Source organism: Arvicola amphibius, chromosome 12, assembly GCF_903992535.2.
Source record: "Arvicola amphibius chromosome 12, mArvAmp1.2, whole genome shotgun sequence".
NCBI classification, from domain to species: domain Eukaryota; kingdom Metazoa; phylum Chordata; class Mammalia; order Rodentia; family Cricetidae; genus Arvicola; species Arvicola amphibius.
The window spans coordinates 121,575,413-121,596,038 of record NC_052058.2 but is presented as its reverse complement, the minus strand read 5'-3'; the positions used below and the strand labels follow the sequence as shown (position 1 = coordinate 121,596,038).

The window sequence follows — 20,626 nt, the reverse complement described above, 5'->3', positions numbered from 1 at the left end:
GCCGTTAATTAATCCCGGGACTTGGGGAGGCAGAGACTCTGTCTCAAAAAACAAACAAAAAACAGCAGGGCAGCCTGGCAGTGGTGGCGCACAGCTTTAATTACAGCACTCGGAGTCAGAAGCAAAGTGAATCTCTGAGTTCGAGGCCAGCCTGGTCTATAGCGCAAGTTCCAGGGCAGTCAGGGTTACACAGAGAAAAACCAATTGATTTTGTTTAGGGCTGGGCATGATGGCACACACCTGTTATCCTAGCTCTTGGGAGGCAGAGGCAAGTGAATCTCTTGAGTTCAAGACCGCCCTGATCTATAGAGAGAGTTGCAGGACAGCCAGAGCTACACAGAGAAACCTTATCACAAAAGAAAAAGGTTTTTTTTTTGTTTGTTTGTTTTTGGTTTTTTTTTGTTTTTTGTTTTTTGTTTTTTTTTTTTATTTTTCGAGACCTGGTTTCTCTGTGGCTTTGGGGCCTGTCCTGGAACTAGCTCTTGTAGACCAGGCTGGTCTCAAACTCACAGAGATCCGCCTGCCTCTGCCTCCCGAGTGTTGTTTTTGTTTTTAAAAATTTTAATTCTATGTGTGTGCATAGAATGTCATATAGAGGGCTGGAGAGATGGCTCAGAGGTTAAGAGCATTGTCTGCTCTTCCAAAGGTCCTGAGTTCAATTCCCAGCAACCACATGGTGTCTCACAACCATCTGTAATGGGGTCTGGTGCCCTCTTCTGGCCTGCAGGCAGACAGAATATTATATACATAATAAATAAATAAATAAATAAATAAATGTCATAGAAGGTCAGCATGTTTATCTGCAGTACTTGTATGCCTAGCAGCTGCGCACACTTAAAAGTAGCATTGAAGCTGGGCGGTGGTGGCACACGCCTTTAATCCCAGCACTCGGGAGGCCGAGGCAGGCGGATCTCTGTGAGTTCGAGGCCCCTGCCTCGAAAAACCTAAATAAATAAATAAATAAATAAATAAATAAATGAATAAAGTATCATTGAATCCCCTGGGCTGGAGTTGTGAGTCGCCATGTGGGTGCTGGGAACTGAACCGAAGGCCTCTGGAATTACCGCTGAGCTATCTCTCCAGCCCCATCTTTCCTTTGGGGTGGGTCCCAGAGCCCCACACATGCTAGGCAAGTCCTCACTCTGTATGTCGCTCAGGCTGGCCTTGAACTTGGGACCCTCCTGTTGAAGCCTCCTGTGCCACTGGATCGTCTTTCCCCATACTCTTCCGATTCCACTATTTCCTTTGAGTTCTACTTTCCTCGGGGTTTATCCACCTCCATCCTTGTCTTTCTGCGTTTCAACTCTCCCCTTTCATCCCTCCGAATTCTGCTCCCTACTCCTGTGTCCACCACCACTGCCCTTAGTGCCAGTGGTTCCTTCGCACTCCCTTAGAATATCCCTAGGCTCTATGACTCTCTGGGCCCCATCCGTTGAGTCGCAGCTTCTTCCTGAGTTCTACCCCCACCCCCCCAGATGTGTCCCCTACTCCTGCAGACACCCTATGTTCCATCTCTGCGTTCTGGGGCCTGGCTCCTCCCCTTAAGTCTGTCCCAGCTGTGACTTCCTCTCGTGTCCCAGGATCTATTCCTGCCCACCAAGTCCTCTTCCCAGTAGATTCCAATCCCAACTCTTGGAGTGGGGGGAACCCTAACTCTCTGGTGGCCCTCAAACCAACGCTTTTCCCGGTGCGCCTCCAGCTCCAGGCCTCAGCAGGGTGCTGGTTTCCCCACCGTCTCTCTTCCCGCGTCGGGCCACAAATGCATTTGGGATTAAATTTTCATGATGCGGCCCGGGGTGGGGGGGGACGAGAGAAGCCCATCGAGCGGCAGGCGGACGATCTCGGTCGAGTCTCCAAGTTCCCGGGGAGGAGGGAGGCGGGCGAGCCGCGCACACGCGCCACCTGGCGGCCGTAGAGTCTCCGAATGCGAGGAGGCGTCCGCGGCTCCCGGCCAGGTGTGAGGGAGGAGCAGATGGTGAGGAGGAGGGAGTGGGAAGGGGGCCCCAGCCGCTGCCAAATCCCGGGCGGTCGCCCGCACCGTCACCATGGCGACGGAGGAAGGAGGAGCGCACCCGGCATCACACTTTTCTAGGACCTAGAAACTAGTCCTTCGGTGGCCCAGGGAGGGCCTCAGTCTGGACTAGAGGCCCCGGTGACCTTGCGCTTGAGGCAGCCCCGCGCTCGCCTGCCACCCCACGTTTCTATCTGCCCACGGCTTCTAGATGTGACTGTCCTAGCTAAGGCTTCCTTGCGCCCTCACATGGGCAGGGCTCGCTAGTTTGCTTGCCAGCATCCTGGGGCAGGATCGATGTCGCTGATGTACAGACTAGCGTGGAATTTGTCATCCTCCTGCCTCAGCCTCCAGAGCATGTTACTGAAGGCATGCCCACCAAGCTTGGCTACAGGACAGACACCCTTCGGACATTACCAGCTTTTCTCAGCAGCTGTATGGCCATGTTTTTGGTTTTGTCGTAGTTTTCTTTATCACAGGGTTTTCTGTGTGGCCCTCTCTGTCTTGGAACTCATTCTGTGGAGCGGCTGAGATGCCCCCGCCCCTGAGGGCTGGGATTAAAGGCCTGTGCCCCCACTGCCCGGAATCTCTGAGTTCAAGGCCAGCCTGGTTTACAGAGCAAGTTCCCGGACAAACACGGCCACACAGAAAAATCCTGTTTTGAAAAACCGAACAAAAAAACAAAAGCTAAAAAAAAAAAAAAGAAAACTACGTTTGGGGCTGGAGCGATGACTCCGTAGTTTAGAGCATTGTTGCTCTTGCAGAGAGCTGGGGTTCAATTCCCATTGCCCTTACAATGGCTCATGACCAGAGGATCTGGCGCCCTCTTTTGAATTCTGCAGGTAAAACAGTGTACATGCAGGTAAACCACTCATACACACAAATCTGGTGTGTGTGTGTGTGTGTGTGTGTGTGTGTACGCGCGCGCGCCCGCGCACGCACTCAGGCTGGGACGCCACAGTGCGCCTGTAGAGGTGAGAGGCCGACTTTTGGGAGTCAGTTTCCTCTACCACCTGGGGCACTGAAAAGGATCTCCAGTCCTCAGGTTCAGCAGCAAGGGCTAGTTCTAGGACAGGCACCAATAACTACAGAGAAACCCTGTCTCGAAAAATCAAAACGAAAGAAAGAAAGAAAGAAAGAAAGAAAGAAAGAAAGAAAGAAAGAAAGAAAGGAAAGAAAGAAAGAAAGAAAGAAAGAAAGAGGGAGGGAGGGAGGGAGGGAGGGAGGGAGGGAGGGAGGGAGGGAAGGAAAGAAGGAAGAAAGAAAAGAAAAAGAGTGTAACTCAATGGTGCAGCAAATGTATGCCTGGCATTGCATGTTTTTCCAGTGCTTCTCTGTGTAGCCCTGGAACTAGCTTTGTAGACCAGGCTGGCCTCGAACTTGGAGATCCACCTGCCTCTGCCTCCTGAGCACTGGGATTAAAGGCAAGGCATGCGTCACCACTGACTCCCTTGCCCATGCTGGGCATTAGAGGCCCTGGGTTACAGCAGCACTGAAAAGGGGAAGGAATATTGGGAAGTAGAGTGGGAGTGTCCCAAGGCGAGACCAGCACAGGCTGCGCCAGGAGGAAGTGCAGCTGAGTCAGCAGGAAGGGGTGGAGGTAGACTTGGGTGTGTTTGTAATAGCAAGCTGGACCCCAGGCATGGACAGAGTTCATGGAGTAGTGGCAGGAGACCCAGAGACGCTGATTGAGTTTGGTTGCTAAGAGATCAGGTAGCGTAACCCCCAGTTGCAAGAGAGCACCCACTGCATGAGAGAAGGCCATTCTGGAGAAGTGGGCACTAGAACGAAGAGAAGCAAGAGTCAGTGGTATGTGGGACACTGTTCTGTGAGGCTGCTGGGTGTCTGAAGGAAGTCATGGTCTAGGAAGGAAGGGGTCAGAGTTGAGCCTGGATGCTCTGGGACCATGAAGTGGCAACAAAGGAGTAGGGTTAGCTCTGGGGCCCAGGGGAGACAAAGACAGGAGTCCAGAAGGCCAGGGACGTCTAGGGAACACCAGGGTCAGAGCTGATAGCCCTCTTCCCTTCCACCCGCCATGTCTTCATTTCTGAAGCTGGAAAGAACCGGAAAGACTGTTTACTTCACATTTAGAGAAGACACCAACATGTTCTCCACCTCTGGAGATACAAGGAGATTCTAGTCAAGACACTGACAGGAGGGGCAAGAACACCATCAGCTGCTGTGAAAAGGAAGAGAACGAGGGTTCAGGACCCAGCCTCCTCCAACAGATGCCCGGCTCCACCTTCCTGAAGTCCCGCCACCGGGTACCTTTCTCCGGTGGTGGAAAGCAGCCCTGCTTGCCTCAGGGTTGATCCGCAGGGGAATGGAGGCATTGAGGCGGTACAGTTGCTGGGAGCCTCCCATCACCAGGTGACTCTCTCCAATCTCCAGGGTCAGCCCTTGAGCTCCGTCCTGAGGATGAGGTACAGTCAGCCCACAGCCCCAGCACTGGGAAACTATGGCTACAAGGTCGTACCATGCATGGCTGTGGTTTCAATCCTCAGAACCAAAACAATGCAAACAAAATCAAAATACAGTAACTCTAAGTCTCAAGGAACTCAGACTCGGGAGAGCAGTGACTGCACCTGCTGGTTTTCTGGGTCTGGGGACAGCCCCACATCACTGCCTCCAGAGACCTAACTCAGACCCAGGGTCCAGGCCCCAGCCTCCTCCCTCAGACCCAGGAGTCCAGGCCCCAGCCTCCTCCCTCAGACCCAGGAGTCCAGGCCCAGCCTCCTCCCTCAGACCCAGGGTCCAGGCCCAGCCTCCTCCTTCAGATCCAGGGCTTTGGCTCCTCGATGTCCTGACCCAGTCCCATGGTGTCCAGACTCTAGTTCTTTTCTCTGACTAAAAAGCCAGCACTCACCAACTTTGGGAGGTCAACTTCAGCCAAGAGGAGGTCAGGGGCTTCCAACCAAAGGTTCAGGTGAGGCCGTTCTGGGCTGTATGGGAACAATGGCAGACTGAGGGTGACCACCTGGTCTGACATCCCTGTACCCTCTACTTGGCTTCCTGTCCCTTCCTCCCTCCATCCAACTCTGAGTCTCAGCTCCATCACTGCGTCTCAAGAGACCCAGGATGGTCATCAGCCCAGGTATTCATGAAGGCTCACCCCTCAAGGGTCCCCAGCTCCTGGATCCGAGGGCGTTGCTGAGAGCGGATGTTCTGCTGAGAGATGGAGCCCAGGAAAGGCCGGTACTTCAGCATGCGCCATTCTGAGAGTTGCAGGGGGAGAGGTTGCTGAGGTGGGGTTCCTTCAGGTGGTGCCTCCCAGTCCACAGTGGCTAGGCCACCTTCCCAGACACCTCCTGCTCTGACCTGGCAGTCTTGACTTTAGGAGGTCCTACCCACCTTAGCCCCACCCAGCGCCCCCCAGCAGACTCCTGACCCGGCCCCTTCGCAGCCCCACCTCCACTCTGAGAAGCTCCACCCCACTCCTGAGAGCTGGTGAGGAAATGGCTGACACGCTGGACTCACCTCTCCCAGTGTGCCTGCCCTCCAGGCCATTCCCACTGCCCTCCAGCCTCTCACCTGGGTTTAGCTGTAAACCATACTTGTCCTCAAGGCCCTCCCTGGCAATGGTGACCACCAGCTCCCGCAAGAAATCACTGTTCTAAGGTGAGACAAACAAGAGACAGGATGGTGGGGACAGGATTGGGGGAAGCACCCTCCCCGGGCCTCGTCCATTACATACACCCCACCTGCATCCTCAGGTAGAAGTTGCTGTTGACGGCAACATCATAGGCAGTACAGCCCTGGCCTTCTGTGGAAAGAAAAGAGGAACGAGGGCCCTGCAACCCTCCGTGTAACACCCATAAGGAGAACTTACCCAAGGATCAGACCCAAGACACGGGAAGTGAGACCAGCACACACTACTCCCCAGGCAACTCAGACCAGGTCCTTCTTGGCTTCCAGGCTCAACTCCAGGTTGATGCCCATAACCCCAAGACAGGCCCTGATCCTCTCCAGTGGCCCCCGAAACCACCTCCCTCTATCCTGCCCCCCCCAGGAAAGGTCGCATCTGCGCTAGGGAACCCCGGCTGCCGCACTTGCAGTCTGCCCTCTTTGTTGCCCGTCAGTCCGATCACTGTGTCCCCCAGACATGGCCCTTGTCAACTTTCCATGTAGCTCAGCGGAGCCTCTAGCTTTCAGCAATTCTCCTGCCTCAGCATCCTAAGAGCTAATACGTAAGAGTGAGCCACCATGCCCAGCTCACTAGTCGTCTCTGCTTAAAACCCTCTTCAAATCTTTCCTGAGACAGGTTTCTCTGTCTGCCCTGGCTGTCCTGGAACTCACTCTGTAGACCAGGCTGACCGCGAACTCACAGAGATCCGCCTGCCTGTGCTATCTAGTGCTGGGGTAAAGGCCTGCGCCACCACTGCCCAGTTAACTCTTCAAATCTTCTATCAGACCACTACAGTTCCAGGCAGCCTTCTCTGAAGCCTCCTTAACTCAGTGAAGAGCCCTAGGGCATGTTCCCTGCAGTCCTGGGTCAATCCACTCTGGCTCCCAACACTGACTGGAAGCTCCTGAGATTCGCAGGATCTTGAGGGAAGAGACTTGGTGTCTTCTGAGGGTACTGACTTGCATCCAGCTCAGCATGTGGCTCTCCCAGGCTCATGGGGATTCGGAAGCCAGCTTGGTCCTCCTCCAGCATCTGAAGCAGTTCGTCCTCAGTCACGTCCACGGGGGGAGGGATGGAGGGAGAGTGGCAGATGTTGATGAAAACCTTTCCTTCCGATGAGTTGGTCTTTATGCAGAAACCTGCACAAGTGGGTTTATCTTGGCCATCTGTCCCTAGGCAGTCTCGTTCTCACCCCACACCCACCCTCTCCCTTTTTGAGACAAGGTCTCTCACTCTGTACCGAGGCTGGCCCAGACTTGGGATACTCCTGCCTCCTGAGATTACAGGCCCTCACCACCACCCAGTTCCTTCTCCATTTTAATTTTTATTACATGCACTTATTTTGTGTATGTGTGTGGGTGTGTGCACACATGTGCATTCATGCCATAGCTGTTGGGTGTGTGGTCAGAGAACAACATTCAGGAGGCGCCAGGCTCAGCCATCTTGCTAGCCCTCCTTTCACTCTCTGGCTCTGGCCTCTCTGTTCCCCTCAACCTCCCTCAGGCCCCTGACATTTTCTTACTTTCTTTCTCCATCCCACTTCCCGCTCTGCTCTCTGTGGTCCAGTATTTCTGATCTTCCTACCTTTGCATTCACGTAACTACTTCTGGCCTTTGCATGCAGTTATGACCTCTCTATTTCATCCTGTGTTCCCTGCTCCTAGTTTCTACTGACCTCTCTCAGGGTCTCCCATCCTTGCTCTGGGATACTCTACATCTTTCTCTCTATGTGTACACACACAGACACACACACACACACAAATACATACATGTGTATATACATCTATAAGTATATAAACATTCACATATATGTTCCTATTTATATTTATTTATATTTTATTTATATTTTATTATATATTATAATATATTTTATTATATTTTATTTATATTATTTATATTTCTCACCAGGCTGGGGCCGGATCTGTGTAGATTCTGACCTTTCCGTCTGGGCTTGCTGGAGCTCTTTGGAAGCCTGTGAAGGGAAAAAAAAAACAACCCTCCATGATGCTTCTGTCCTGTCAAAACCCTCATGTGCTTCCCAAATGTTTATAGGACAGCTCATCTGTGATGGATGGGGAGCACAGGTTTTTTTACCAATATTATATTTTTTTTTTGTTTTTTGAATCAGGGTTTCTCTGTGTAGCCCAGGTTGTTCTGGAACTCACTCTGTAGACCAGGATGTTCTTGAACTCATAGATATCTGCCTGCCTGTGTATCCCCAGAGCAAGGATTAAAGGCGTGCGGCACCACCACCTGGCTCACTTGTTATATTACACAGTCTAGGCTCCCTTTTCTTTTTACAGGACTCCCAAGATCACCCCAACTCCATTTCTTTTAAAATCTAGTAAACTTTGAGCTAAACAACTACGATTCCCATAAGCCTCCTTGCTACCGCAGGGCATTCTGGGAACTAAAGCAGCGTCTCTGAGCGCCAGTGTATAAATATTAAACACCCAGATTCCCAAAAGTCCAGTCAGGCCGCACCTGCAGTAGCAGCTCCTGAAACCGCACGGTCTCATCACCCATCGACTCTGCATCGCTTAGCTCTGGTGCCAGAAGCTTCGACTCCGCCATGGCCCTGGAAAAAAAGTCCTAGGCGTTCAAAACGTGGAGAACTTTTCCCGGACAAACGAAGCCAGTTTATTACAGGACCTTGGTCGATTCTAACACACCGTGCACTCTACCCAAAACTCTAAGGTCTGTGTTGGTAATGGTCTACGGTTCCGTGCGAAGAAAGCACTGTCCTCAAGTATGTTGGGTCTCTTGATCGATCCTGTTTGGCCAATGCGTAAATGAAAGGCACACTTCCGGCCTCTGTAACCAAGGAACTGAAGTAGCCACACTTCCGACGACTCAAAGCCCTATCATTCAAGCAGGCCCCGCGCTGACCATTTGTAATAGAAAGCTAAAGTCACGCCCCCCTAACCAGCCAATCAAAAGTAAGATCTGAGGCGGCCCGTGAAACGATATACTTCTGAATCAATAAAACCTACATTTCCGCCCTTCGCTAACAACTGCGAGCGGTTCAGTGCAGAAAGGACTGTCACTCTGAAAATTTAGTATCTCTGTATGTGGCTTTTGTCTATCATGCGTTAGGTTCTGGGTCCGATCCCACCCAGCACACACCCTTAATTTCAATACTATTAGCTACCATTTTTGAGCAAAATGAAGATTTTTGTTTATTTAAAAAAAAAACATGGGGAGGAGAAGCTGGAGAGATGATTCAGTTTTTGAGAGCCTACTGGTCTTCGAAAAGACCAGAATTTGATTCCCAGCATGGTGACTTCAGGTCTAGGGGATCCAACGCCCTCTTCTGGCCTCCTGGGGGTACTCCATGCATGTGATGCCCAAGACCTGCAGGCAGGCAAAATACCCATGCATGCAAAACAAAAGCAAATCTTTGCTTACTTAAAAAAAAAGAAATATTAGTGCTGGAGAGATGACTCAGTGGTTAAGAACCCGTTGCTTTCGGAAAGGACAGGTTCAGCTCCTAACACCCACATGGTGGTTCACAACTGCCTGTAACTCTGGCCCTAGTGACTCCACGGCTCCCTTCTGGCCTACACTGTGCCCATGCGGTGCACAGACATACAAGCGGAGAAACACCCATAGAGTGGTGGTGGTGTACACCTTTAATCCCAGCACTTGGTAGGCAGAAGGAGGTGGTTCTCTAAGTTCGAGGCCAGCCTGGTCTACACAGCAAATTCTAGGACTGAAAGGGCTCTAGAAGGCCACAGCATGGCAAGCACAGCTCTGCTGCCTGTGTCCTTCCTCTTTCCCTTTCCCTTGCTAAACCATAAATTACACCCCTAAAACTAGCCACCAAGGTCTAGTCCCTTGTTTGGCCACTTCCTACTCCTGAGGCTGACCGACAAGGCCCAGTAGTAGTCAAAGTATTGAAGTCCAGCAAACACAAGTCCCCTTTGGCTACCCTAATTAACATGGCCAATTAAAATGAAACACCTCACCCTAACACGGGGCTTGCCCTTTCCCTTTATAAACTGCCATTTGCCCATGTGCCACCTCTACCTCCACTTTATCCAGAGGCAGCCCTTTGTCCCTCCAGGGCCAATATCCTTTCCCCCAGCCATTGCCTCCTATCCCCCGTCATTGTCCCTCTGGGGCAAATAAATCTCCTTTGTGTTTAGAACTTGGTCTTATGCTCCGCTCAGGTCCTTTCTTTCTTTCCATTTCTTTTTGGGTTTTCGAGACAGTGTAGCCCTGGCTGTCCTGAAACTCACTCTGTAGACCAGACTGGCCTCGAACTCAGGGATCCACCAGTCTGTGTCTCCCAAGTGCTGGATCAAAGGCCTGCGCTGCCACCGCCCAGCGACTCCTGTCCCCAAGGCTACACAGAAAAACCTATCTCTAAAAACAAACAAAAAAATTGCTTTTCAACTATCCCTGAGACCCAATGCCAGCTCTTGTTCCCTAGTGGACTCTTGGACTAAAAGCTGCACTATCTGCCTCCAGTTCTTTCTTTCACCCCACCTCCAATTATTATTATTTTTTTTTTTTTTTTGGTTTTTCGAGACAGGGTTTCTCTGTGGCTTTGGAGCCTGTCCTGGAACTAGCTCTTGTAGACCAGGCTGGTCTCGAACTCACAGAGATCCGCCTGCCTCTGCCTCCCGAGTGCTGGGATTAAAGGCGTGCGCCACCACCGCCCGGCTCCAATTATTTTTTTTAAGGTGGGAAAACATCAAGAACATTTTTTTCTGCCGGGTTTGGCGGCGCCTGCCGTTAATCCCAGCACTCAGGAGGCAGAGCTAGGCAGACCTTTTTGAGTTTAAAGCAGCCTGCTCTACAGAGTGAATTCCAGGACAGCCAGAGCTACATGGTGAGACGCTGTCTCAACAAAACAAGTTTTTCCTTTTTCTTTGCTCTTTTTCTTGGTTTTTCGAGACAGGGTTTCTCTGTAGTTTTGGAGCCTGTCCTGGAACTCACAGAGTTTCACCTGCTTCTGCCTCCGGAGTGCTGAGATTAAAGGTGTGCGGCACCACCGTCCGGCCAATTTATTTTTTCTAAAGAGTCAAAATAACAGTATGCTGTCCTCCCAAAGATGGAGCCCTTCTGTTAATGCGGAGACCGCCGCCCCGCCCCCGTTACTGTTATTCAGAAAACTACATTTCCCAGCGTCGGCCCACGGGAGTCCTGGTGTGGCTCTAAAGGGGGAGGGACACGCCCTAGAGCTCGCGCCCCGCCCTAGCCTATGGGCCCCGCCCCTTTGATTGGAGTGGGCGGTGCCGCCCTTCGGACCTCCACGTTCCCAAGGTCCTTCGTCAGGCAGTCCTTCGCGGAAGGCGTTCGGCGAGCGATGGCGGCGACGCGTGTCCGACCCTGCACCCGCGAGATTTTCACGACACTGGAGTACGGACCGGTGCCGGAGAGCCACGCATGCGCACTGGTGAGAGCTTGCCCGGCGGCGGCCGTCTACTCCCTAGTTCAGGTTTACGGGCTGCATTTGGCGCGCGGGTTCCCGTCGTCCTCTGCGGCTTTCTCGGAAGCTCCGCCTTCCAGCTCGCGTGATTCCCGCCGCGGGTCTCGTGGACGGGCTCTCGTGCCGCGCGCCGCCATGGCGTTTTCTCAGAACCCGTCAGGGAGGGGTGGTCACTACGGCCCTGTATCTCGCGCGGTCCTCGGAGACTCACGGGAACGCTCAGAACCCCAAGTTGGTCAGAACTTCCTGTGAGCGCCTGCCCCTATCAGAATTTCCTTGTTACTCCCGTGAACCCCAAACCCCTATGAGTTCCCATGATCCTCAGGGACCATTTGAACCCCCCCTTCAATTTAGTAGGTTTGTTTTAGAGATTTTCATATTCATAATTAATCCTTAAGAGCCTCATGATCCTGGACTTCTTAGGGCTCTTGTAACCCTTCAGGGTCTTCTAGAACCCACTTGGTTTCCTGGTGGAATTTAGTAGGGTGCCTGGGATTTTTTTGCTCCTGGTCCCACAAATTGTTGCAGCGTCCAGGCAGGGAGATAGATGTTAAGGAGGTTGGAGAGATAACCCTCACTACCAGATGGGCTCCAGCTTTGGAAGGACTACATTATAACACTCAAATTTAAGCGTGTAAATCCCAAAGATTAGAGGAGAAAGACCACCGACCTAAATCATCATGGCAAAATTAATTAAAGCAAGCTTCTTTATTTCTACCCTAAGGCAGGGTTCAAGAGGTCAGCCTTGGATGTGAGGAAGATAAGGTTTTATATTTTAGGTTTCCAAATGAAGAATTCGGAAGGCAAAATAGTCTTTGAGGTTTCAGGAGCAGAACATAAACTCAGCAAGTACTAGCTTGCTGAAACAGACAGGACTGTAACAAAGTAGTCCTAACCTCTTGAAACAAAAGTTGTAAGATGGCTACAACTTTTTGAAACAAAGCATGGTTGCTGTTACCTGTAGCAGGCAGCACAGAACTATTTGTAGCTAATTTAAGGTTCCAGGTTGGGCATAGCCCAATCCCTGAGAAACTGGTTTAGTCGAAAATAGGAATGAATGAGCCAACCTACTATGTCTTTACTATAAGATGGTTTCAAGCCTAAGATTGAGGCAGGCTGCTTCATGAAGAGGTGCAGGGAGGTGACACCAAGTGCTGGTTTAGAGGGCAGGATCTAACTCTGGTAGATGGCTGTAGGCTGGTCTGCTATCCCTGCATGGAGTCCAGGATAGGACAGACACTGAGCTCTGGTGACATGGAGACTGACTGTCATAAGGTGGAGTCTAGTGTTGCTTGACCTTTGGGCTTCTCGACAAACAGTTGTAGTGGAGATACCAACCAGAGAAATGCCAGCATAAAAAAATGCTGCGCTAGGAGTAACTAGAAATGCAGTTGCTGGTGAGAGGATTGGGCACAATCCAGAGAATAGCCGCAGATGGAGGCTACTTAGGGGTAGAATGCCCGGAAATAGCAGTAGTAGGTCGAAGGCTGAGATGGATGGATACATGAATTGTGCCAACCTCTGTGCTAAGCATGATTTCACTTAATCCGCAGAACAATGGAGAGAGGATTATTCTTGTTATTTTAGTGACAGAACCCAGGGTTGATGAGCTGAGTCATTTTGCCCATGGTCCACACAGCTAAGGGGTTTTGACATAGTGGCACACACCAGTAACCCTAGCATTTGGAAGGCAAGGCAGGAGAATTATGAGTTCCAAAACAGTCTCAAAACATGAGAGAAAGAGCTGGTCCTGTCACCGTGCTTTGGATTCTGAACCTATCAGTCCATGTGTGTCTGTCTGGCCTAGCTCCTCCCTGTCCCCATCCCCCTCCCGTCCTCCCCATTTACTCTAACAAAAGTCTGAAGTTTACAGTCTGAGCAACTCAACTAAGCAAACATGTTTTCCTTGGCATGAGCTTTGTTTTTGGAAATGTCAATTATTGTACAATTAATTCCATCTAAACATCCTGGATTCTAATTTCTCTCCAAAATAAAATTCCAAAGTTTGGCAACTTTTTGGCTCTAGTTCCCTGACAGAACTCATCTGGACCCAATTGTCTTGGCTTCTTTGGAGACATTTTCAGTTCCCCGTGTCCAACAGACGCTCGTTCCCCACTCCTGTGGCCTGCCAGAACCCCGTGGACATTCTTGTGGGATTTGTTTTTCCCTTTGAAGGGAAGTTTTCCATCTTTTACATAGCAGTCACTGTTAGGAACTCCCATGTACTCATCACTCAGCTTCAGCAGTTAGCAGGCTGTCCAGTGCTCCTTTCTGCTTTTTTCTCTTTTCTCCAGAGTGGTCTAAACAAATGCCAGCTGTGGTGCTGCTTTCCCATAAATATTCCAGTCTTTATTCCTAACAGATAAGGCTTTGCTACACAGTAACCCTGTTATTCAGTCTCATAGCATCAACTGTCATCCAGCATACTTAATGCACAGCTCACGTTCCCTTGCCCCACTTCCGAATGGCTCCGTCCCTATGCACACTTCAATTTAGGACTTTTGGGTGACAGTTTTTCTTTTTAAAAGATTTTTATCTGTTTATTTTTGTTTTTGTTTTGCTTTTTAGTCCTTCCTGGCTGTCCTGGGACTCACTGTGTAGAACCGCTGGCCTTTAAATCATGGTGATCCTCCTGCTTCACCATCCAAGTTACAGACATATGCTGCCATACCAAGCCCATTTTTTTTTTTTTTAAATATTTATTTATTTATTTATTTATTTATTTATTATGTATACAATATTCTGTGTGTATGCCTGCAGGCCAGAAGAGGGCACCAGACCCCATTACAGATGGTTGTGAGCCACCATGTGGTTGCTGGGAATTGAACTCAGGACCTTTGGAAGAGCAGGCAATGCTCTTAACCTCTGAGCCATCTCTCCAGCCCGACCAAGCCCATTTTGCTTAAAAAGAAAAAAGTAAAAATGACAAGTCCAATTGTCAAGGGAAAAGCAACAGAAAGTGGGAAGTAGATGTTGGATTTAATAACCTCAGAAATGTAAACAGGAAGAGAAAGCAGCATGAAGCATGCATGGAGAGTAAGGCACAGTATAGGCCACAGAAATAACTGAAGAGGTGCTGTTGGGTGATTAACGTATATTGGTTCATTCCCTTGTCAGCAGGCTTGGGGATGTTTTAGCAGAGGCAGAGTGTTAGAAAACCCTGGCAAAGCCTGGTAGTGGTGAACACCTTTGATCTCAGCACTCGGGAGGCAGAGGCAGGCAGATATCTGAGTTAGAGGCCAGCCTGGTCTACAGTGCAAGTTCCTGGACAGTTAGGGTGACACAGAAACCCCGTCTCAAAAAATAATAACTAATAATAACGAAGCCTCTGGCTAAGGTTATATGTTAGAGGACTGGAGAGATGGCTCAGTTAGCAGAGTGCTTGTTGCACAAGAGTGAGGACCTGCATTCAAATCCCATGCACACGAGTCAAAATCCAGGGCACCCAGACATGGTGGTGCACAGCTTTAACCACAGTACTCAGGAGGCAGAGACAGATGGATTGCTTCTGAGTTCAAGACCAGCCTGGTCTACAGAGTGAGTTCTAGGCCAGCCAGAGCTCAGAGGGAGACCTTGTCTCAAACAAAACATAAAAAGCAGTACAGCAACACACATGTAATTCCACTGTGAAAGAGGCTGGGGCAAGAAGATCCTTGGGCCTGCTGGCCAGCTAAGTGCTAATTGAAACTGAGCTTCAGGGCTGGAGAGATGGCTCAGAGGTGAAGAGCACTGGCTGCTCTTCCAGAGGTCCTGAGTTCAATTCCCAGCAACCACATGGTGGCTCACAACCATCTGTACTGAGATCTGACACCCTCCTCTGGCGTGCGGGCATACATCAAGACAGAATGTTGTATACATAATAATAAATAAATCTTTAAAAAAAAAAGAAAAAAAGAAACTGAGCTTCAGCTTCAGCGAGAGACCCTCTCTTACAAAAGACGGAGGGGCTGGACAAATGCTTCAGCAGTCAAGAGAACTTGCTGCTCCTGTAAGGAACCCAGACATATGGCAGCTCATAATCATCTGTAACTCCAGTTCCAGCGGCACTGCCTCTGTATTCTGACCTCTATGAGCATTTCATATGTGTAATGCACTCACATACATGCATGAAAAACACTCATACATATAAAAATGAATCAATAATGAGTCTTTTAAAAACCAAGATATAGAGCAACTGAGGAAGACACCCAACATCAGACTTTGGCCTTCACATACATTGTGCATACATCAAGCCTCTGGCACAGACTCCATATCCTGGTCACCTGCACAGGCTGCATGGCATTAACCCTGCTGAGTCCTCGCTGTTCTCCCAGTGGTGGTGGCTGAGATGCAGAGGAGCAGGATTGCAGGAGTGGATGTACTTGGCTGGCTTAGCAGGCCCACAAGACACAGAGAAGCACGGGTGATATTTCTTGCAGAATGCTGGCTGGGGACATGGTGTCCTGGACCAGTGTGAAGTTGACAGAGCTGAGTACTGGAATTAAGTTGAGCAGTGGAGCCCTTGCCTAATATGCTCAAGGATCTGGTTCCATCCCCAGCACCAAAACCAAACAAACTACTGTGTGTTTCCAAATTTGGTCATTTATTAATTATTTTTCTTGGAACATTTTCTATTTAAGCCAGGTATAGTAGTGCACACAGGAGCTGGAGACAGGAAGGTCAGGAGTTCATTCGTGGCACCAGTGAGTTTAGATTACCCTGTCTAAAAAAGAAAGAGAAACAGAAAAAAAAAAAAAAAAGAGTCCTAGATCTTGCTATGTAACCCAGACTGGCCTGAGTACTGGGGCTACGCAGAGTATAGCTGCAGTATTGGCTAACATGAGTTTCAGATGTTTTAATCATAGTAGAAATAATAATAATAATAATGGGTTGGAAGTATAATTTGACAGCACATAGGTCCCTGAGTTCAATCACCAGCATAAAGCAAACAAAAAACAGAAGGAAAAGCACCAGCTGAGGGCAAGAATACAAGAGTCTCCTCAAGGAGAGTCTGGCTAAGCACTGAGCTGTCCCAGCTGCCTCAGGCCCTTCTCCAAACTCTTGTCTTCCTCCAGGCCTGGCTGGATACTCACAACCGCCTCTTGGGCCACTATGTCAATGGAATGTGGCTGAAGCCAGAACACAGGAATCCAGTGCCTTGCCAGGATCCCATCACAGGTTTTTGATGAACCCAGTCATTCGGGAAGGACAAAGGCCTCTCTCAGAGTTGCAGCCGTATACATACCCAGCAACCTGTACTCAAGCTCCTGAGAGCAAGAGCAGCCGTTGGTGGTCGTGGGAATGAGAGTTCTCATCTCTCCTAGTGATAGTCTCACTAATTACAGTTCCTAGTGCACCCCCAAAAAAGCTCTTTGAAGCCCCTCTCTGTTAAATTTCCTTCCTCAAGCAAAGTGTAGTGGCTCATACCTCTAGTTTGGGCAACCCAGAAGCTAAAGCAGGAAGACCATGGGTTTAAAGCCAGCCTGAATTGTAGAGTGAGTTCCAGACCAGCCTTGGCTCCATAGTGAGCCACTAAAAAAAAAAAAAAAAAAAAAAAAGAAGAAGAAGAAGAAGAAGAAAGACAGCTCTGTGGTTAAGTGTTAATGATCTTTCAGAAGACCCAGGGTCACGTCAGGTAGCTCACAACCACCTGCAGCTCCGGCTCCAGGCGATCCTATGCCATCTGCTGGTCTCTGGGAGCACCTGCACTCAAGTGCTCTTCCCACACAGACACACGTATATGCACAGAATTAAAAATAGATGTAAAAATCCCAGTACTCCAGATACAGAGGTAGGCAGATCTCTGAGTTCGAGGCTAGCCTGATCTACAGAGTGAGTTCCAGGACAGCTGATGCTACACAAAGAAGCCCTGTCTCAAATAGATAGATAGATAGATAGATAATTTTTTTTTTTTTTTTTGTTTTTTGAGACAGGGTTTCTCTGCAGCTTTTTTTTTTTAGAGCCTGTCCTGGAACTAGCTCTTGTAGACCAGGCTGGCCTCGAACTCACAGAGATCCACCTGCCTCTGCCTCCCGAGTGCTGGGATTAAAGGCGTGCGCCACCACCGCCCAGCAGATAAAATGTTTAAAAGGCATAGCAAGAGAGGGACTAGAGAGTTGCCCAGTGGTTAAGAACACTGACTGCTTCTGTCAAAGGACCTGGGTTCAATTCTCAGCATCTACATGGTGACTCAAAACCATCAGTAACTCTGACCCCTATGGGCACTGCGTGTACTATGTACATACACACATGCAGGGAAAGCACTCATACACATAATAAATCCAAATGAATAAATAAAAGTTTAAAACTCCAATGAAAAGGGAAGAAGGAAAAGAAAGTTGGTTCCTGGCCTCTGGGACGTGGTGAGCGCGGTGACCAGGGAGTGACTGAAGAAGGAAGGGCTGACACTCTCTGCCTCCCTGGTCAGGCTTCCCAATCCGTCCCCCACTCGATTTGCAGGAGAAACCCTGGCCAGCTGCCTGCAAGCACAAGCTGAGGACATCGCTGCAGCTGTGGATGCAGCAAGGACAGCCTTTCAGACCTGGAGCCAACTGCCTGGAGCTGCTCGAGCCCAACACCTAACCCAGTGAGGAAGCCAGGCCAGGCCTCGTCCCTCGGGAGTCACAGGAGACTGTGGAGACAGGGACTCCATTTCCAAAGAGCCTTTGCTTTAATGGCTCATGTTTCCCACATGCATGTGGGGCTCTAGTGGCCAGAATAGCCGTTGTTTCTCACAGTTCACAGTGTCCTATCGTGGGGGCTCGGATTTTCAGCACTCCATCAGAATCCAAGCTCCCTGCTTCCCATCACACTTTAGAGACAGCTATGAAGATCCCATTTCCCATAATGCATTTAGATCAGAGACTCAGGTTCAAGTTCCCAGTATCTTTGGGACTGGTTGGTAATTGGGGACCAGGACCATTCTATAGTCCCCCCCAGAGTTTTGAGGCTCCCGCAGATTACATTTCCTATATAGCTTTGGTACCTGCTGTCCCTGATAAATTATGGCTCTGCCCCAGAGGCTTGTGGGAATTATAGTCCAGGTTGCCCTGGGCAAGAACCAACTCCTTATATTTTCCAAAGGTTGGCCAAGATTATCCAGAAGCACCAGCAGCTGCTGTGGACTCTGGAGTCCCTGGTCACTGGGCGGGCTGTTCGAGAAGTTCGCGATGGAGATGTCCCACTGACCCAGCAACTGCTCCAGTACCATGCCGTCCAGGCCCATGCCCAGGAGAAGGCACTGGCAGGCTGGGAGCCTATGGGTGAGAACTTGTAGGCCCCAAAGCCCTCCCGATCCGGTAAACCAACCTGTCCAGCCCTCATTATGGACTTTTTGCAGGAGTCGTTGGCCTCATCCTGCCAACTTCTTTCTCTTTCCTGGACATGATGTGGAGAGTCTGCCCTGCTCTGGCTATGGGTAGGTGAGGGCTGTGTCCTCCCCATCCCCTTTTCTCAGGGAGGATGTTTGGGGTCTGAGGGAGGAGGGCTGACACCTGGACCTTGACTGTGTGAGAAGAAAGAGCCAGAGACTGGACTGCAGAATTCCTCAGTTGTTCCCCTTCCCCAGGCTGCACTGTGGTGGTCCTTGTGCCCCCAGCCTTCCCAACACCTCTCCTCCTGGCTCAGCTGGCAGGGGAGCTCGGCTCTTTCCCAGGGATCCTCAATGTGGTATGTGGCCCTGCCTCTCTAGGGCCTGTTCTGGCCTCCCAACCTGGAGTCCAGAAGGTGGCCTTCTGCGGAGCTGTGGAGGTATCTAAAGGGCTGGGAGTGGGCTGGGCATGGCAAAGGGCCAGGAGGCTCCTGCTCCAGCTGAAACCCGTGGGCCTCCCTCAGGAAGGACGCGCTCTGCGACGGAGCCTAGCAGGCAAGGGGCCCCAGCTGGGCCTGGCCCTTGGCACAGAGTCCCTGTTGCTGCTGCTGGACTCAGCAGATGTGGACTCGGCTGTGGAAGGTGTGGTGGATGCCGTCTGGTCAGACCGCAGCCTGGTGAGACCTGTGTGCTCGTCCTCAGATCCAGGGGTCTGTCATATCGCTCCAAATACTTGGGGTGTTCACTCTCAACTTGTTTTACTTTCTGCTCTTTGGACCTTTGTAGTATTTAAGACAGGGACTTATGTAGCCCAAGCTGGCTTCCAAATCATTATGTAGTCCAGGCTAGCCTTGAACTTCTAATCCTCTTGGGATTACCTGTATGTACCATCAACTTTGTGCACTGCACCTCTTGTCTACCGCTGCTCCTCCATCCCTGAGGCCTGGCACTCTGTGGGAGCCTGTTCTCCCTACATTGCCCCTGACTTTATTTGTCTATGGCTGCTCCTCCGGCCCTGAGGCCCGGCCCTCTGTGGGAGCCTGTTCTCCCTACATTGCACCTGACTTTGCTTGCTTCTGATGCACTTTTTCTAACAGGGGGGGCTCAGGCTCCTCATCCAGGAATCTGTATGGGATGAAACTTTAAGAAGACTCCAGGCTAGGATGGCAAAGCTGCGGAGTGGACGAGGACTGGATGGGGCTGTAGACATGGGGGCTCGAGGAACTGCTGCCCGAGACCTGGCCCAAAGCTTTGTGGATGAAGCCCAGAGCCAGGGTGGACAGGTAAGCCCCAAACACAAAATGGAGTCTTAGAGCTTGGCCACCCAACCCCTGGTTGAGAGTCAGAAACTGCTGCTTTGGGACAAGCCTGAAACCCCTGAGTCTGAGAGAGAGCTAAGGCCTAGACTCCGGAGTGTGAGGGAGGAGGACCAGGTCTAGATGTCCAGGTTGAGCGAGGAAGCTAGAGACTGGACCCTGGGTCTGAGGGAGGAGACTGGACCCCTGGATACCTAAGTTCAGAGAGGAGAGCTAGAGCCTGGAGCTTTAGGAAGGAGGGTTGAGATACAGTCGGGTCTAGGGAGGACAGACATCTATATCTGTATCTTTCTCCTCCTTCCCAGGTATTCCAGGCTGGTGATGTACCCTCCAATAGCCCATTCTTCTCTCCAGCCTTAGTTTCCGGCCTGCCTCCAGCTGCCCCATGTGCCCAGGCCGAGGTGAGACCTCTGAGATTGTAGACATCCTTCCCTGCCCTTCTGTTCTGAGTGACCCTGAGACCTGGGGCTGTGAACACACTAGACTGTCACTACACTGCTCCCCAAATGGGTGAAGCGTTGACAGGAGGGGCTTGTTCCCAGCGAAGCCCCTGACACCCCTTCTAGGTTCCGTGGCCTGTGGTTGTGGCTTCCCCTTTCCGCACAGCCAAGGAGGCACTAGCCCTAGCTAATGGAACACCACGGGGAGGCAGTGCCAGTGTGTGGAGTGAGAGGCTAGGGCAGGCCCTGGAGCTGAGCTACGGGTAAGTCTGTGCTTTCCCCTCTGCCACTGCCCTACCCCCTCAGGTGTCTCCCTCTCATCTGCCCCAGCTTCCTGTCCCCTGCCCCTCCCACCCCCTGGTGTCTTTACTTGCCTCACAGGCTCAAGATGGGCATCGTGTGGATCAATGCCCACGGTCTCCGAGACCCCGCGGTGCCCATAGGCGGCTGCAAAGAGAGTGGATCTTCCTGGCATGGGGGCCCAGATGTGAGTGCTCACCTCTCGCATTT

The 20,626-nt window shown here is 50.7% G+C and overlaps 2 protein-coding genes across 3 annotated transcripts in view; one reads left to right on the top strand and one right to left on the bottom strand.

The window, feature by feature from the left end:
* Positions 1 to 4,071: 4,071 nt before the first annotated feature.
* Positions 4,072 to 11,124, bottom strand: Pih1d1 (PIH1 domain containing 1). Of its 2 annotated transcripts, none has more exons than XM_038313898.2 (10): positions 10,892 to 11,124; positions 8,120 to 8,213; positions 7,541 to 7,607; positions 6,596 to 6,775; positions 5,713 to 5,774; positions 5,543 to 5,624; positions 5,124 to 5,226; positions 4,878 to 4,953; positions 4,280 to 4,423; positions 4,072 to 4,190 (listed from the first exon to the last, which is right to left on the bottom strand). In XM_038313898.2, exons 2-10 carry the CDS (start codon positions 8,207 to 8,209, stop codon positions 4,152 to 4,154), a joined length of 843 nt encoding a protein of 280 aa, XP_038169826.1. In that variant the 5' UTR covers positions 8,210 to 8,213; positions 10,892 to 11,124; the 3' UTR covers positions 4,072 to 4,151. The 2 variants fall into 2 exon arrangements, with proteins under 2 accessions (XP_038169826.1, XP_038169825.1); XM_038313897.2 differs by lacking the exon at positions 10,892 to 11,124 and adding an exon at positions 8,308 to 8,488.
* The window catches only part of Aldh16a1 (aldehyde dehydrogenase 16 family member A1), a 13,788-nt gene continuing 4,025 nt past the window's right edge, over positions 10,864 to 20,626 (top strand). Inside the window, exons 1-11 of the mRNA XM_038313896.2 lie at positions 10,864 to 11,039; positions 16,127 to 16,229; positions 17,511 to 17,637; positions 18,135 to 18,313; positions 18,391 to 18,468; positions 18,619 to 18,800; positions 18,885 to 19,037; positions 19,458 to 19,643; positions 19,982 to 20,077; positions 20,243 to 20,379; positions 20,498 to 20,603. Coding sequence (XP_038169824.1) covers positions 10,950 to 11,039; positions 16,127 to 16,229; positions 17,511 to 17,637; positions 18,135 to 18,313; positions 18,391 to 18,468; positions 18,619 to 18,800; positions 18,885 to 19,037; positions 19,458 to 19,643; positions 19,982 to 20,077; positions 20,243 to 20,379; positions 20,498 to 20,603 — 1,437 coding nt within the window. The 5' untranslated portion in view covers positions 10,864 to 10,949. The remainder of the gene's footprint in view (positions 11,040 to 16,126; positions 16,230 to 17,510; positions 17,638 to 18,134; positions 18,314 to 18,390; positions 18,469 to 18,618; positions 18,801 to 18,884; positions 19,038 to 19,457; positions 19,644 to 19,981; positions 20,078 to 20,242; positions 20,380 to 20,497; positions 20,604 to 20,626) is intronic.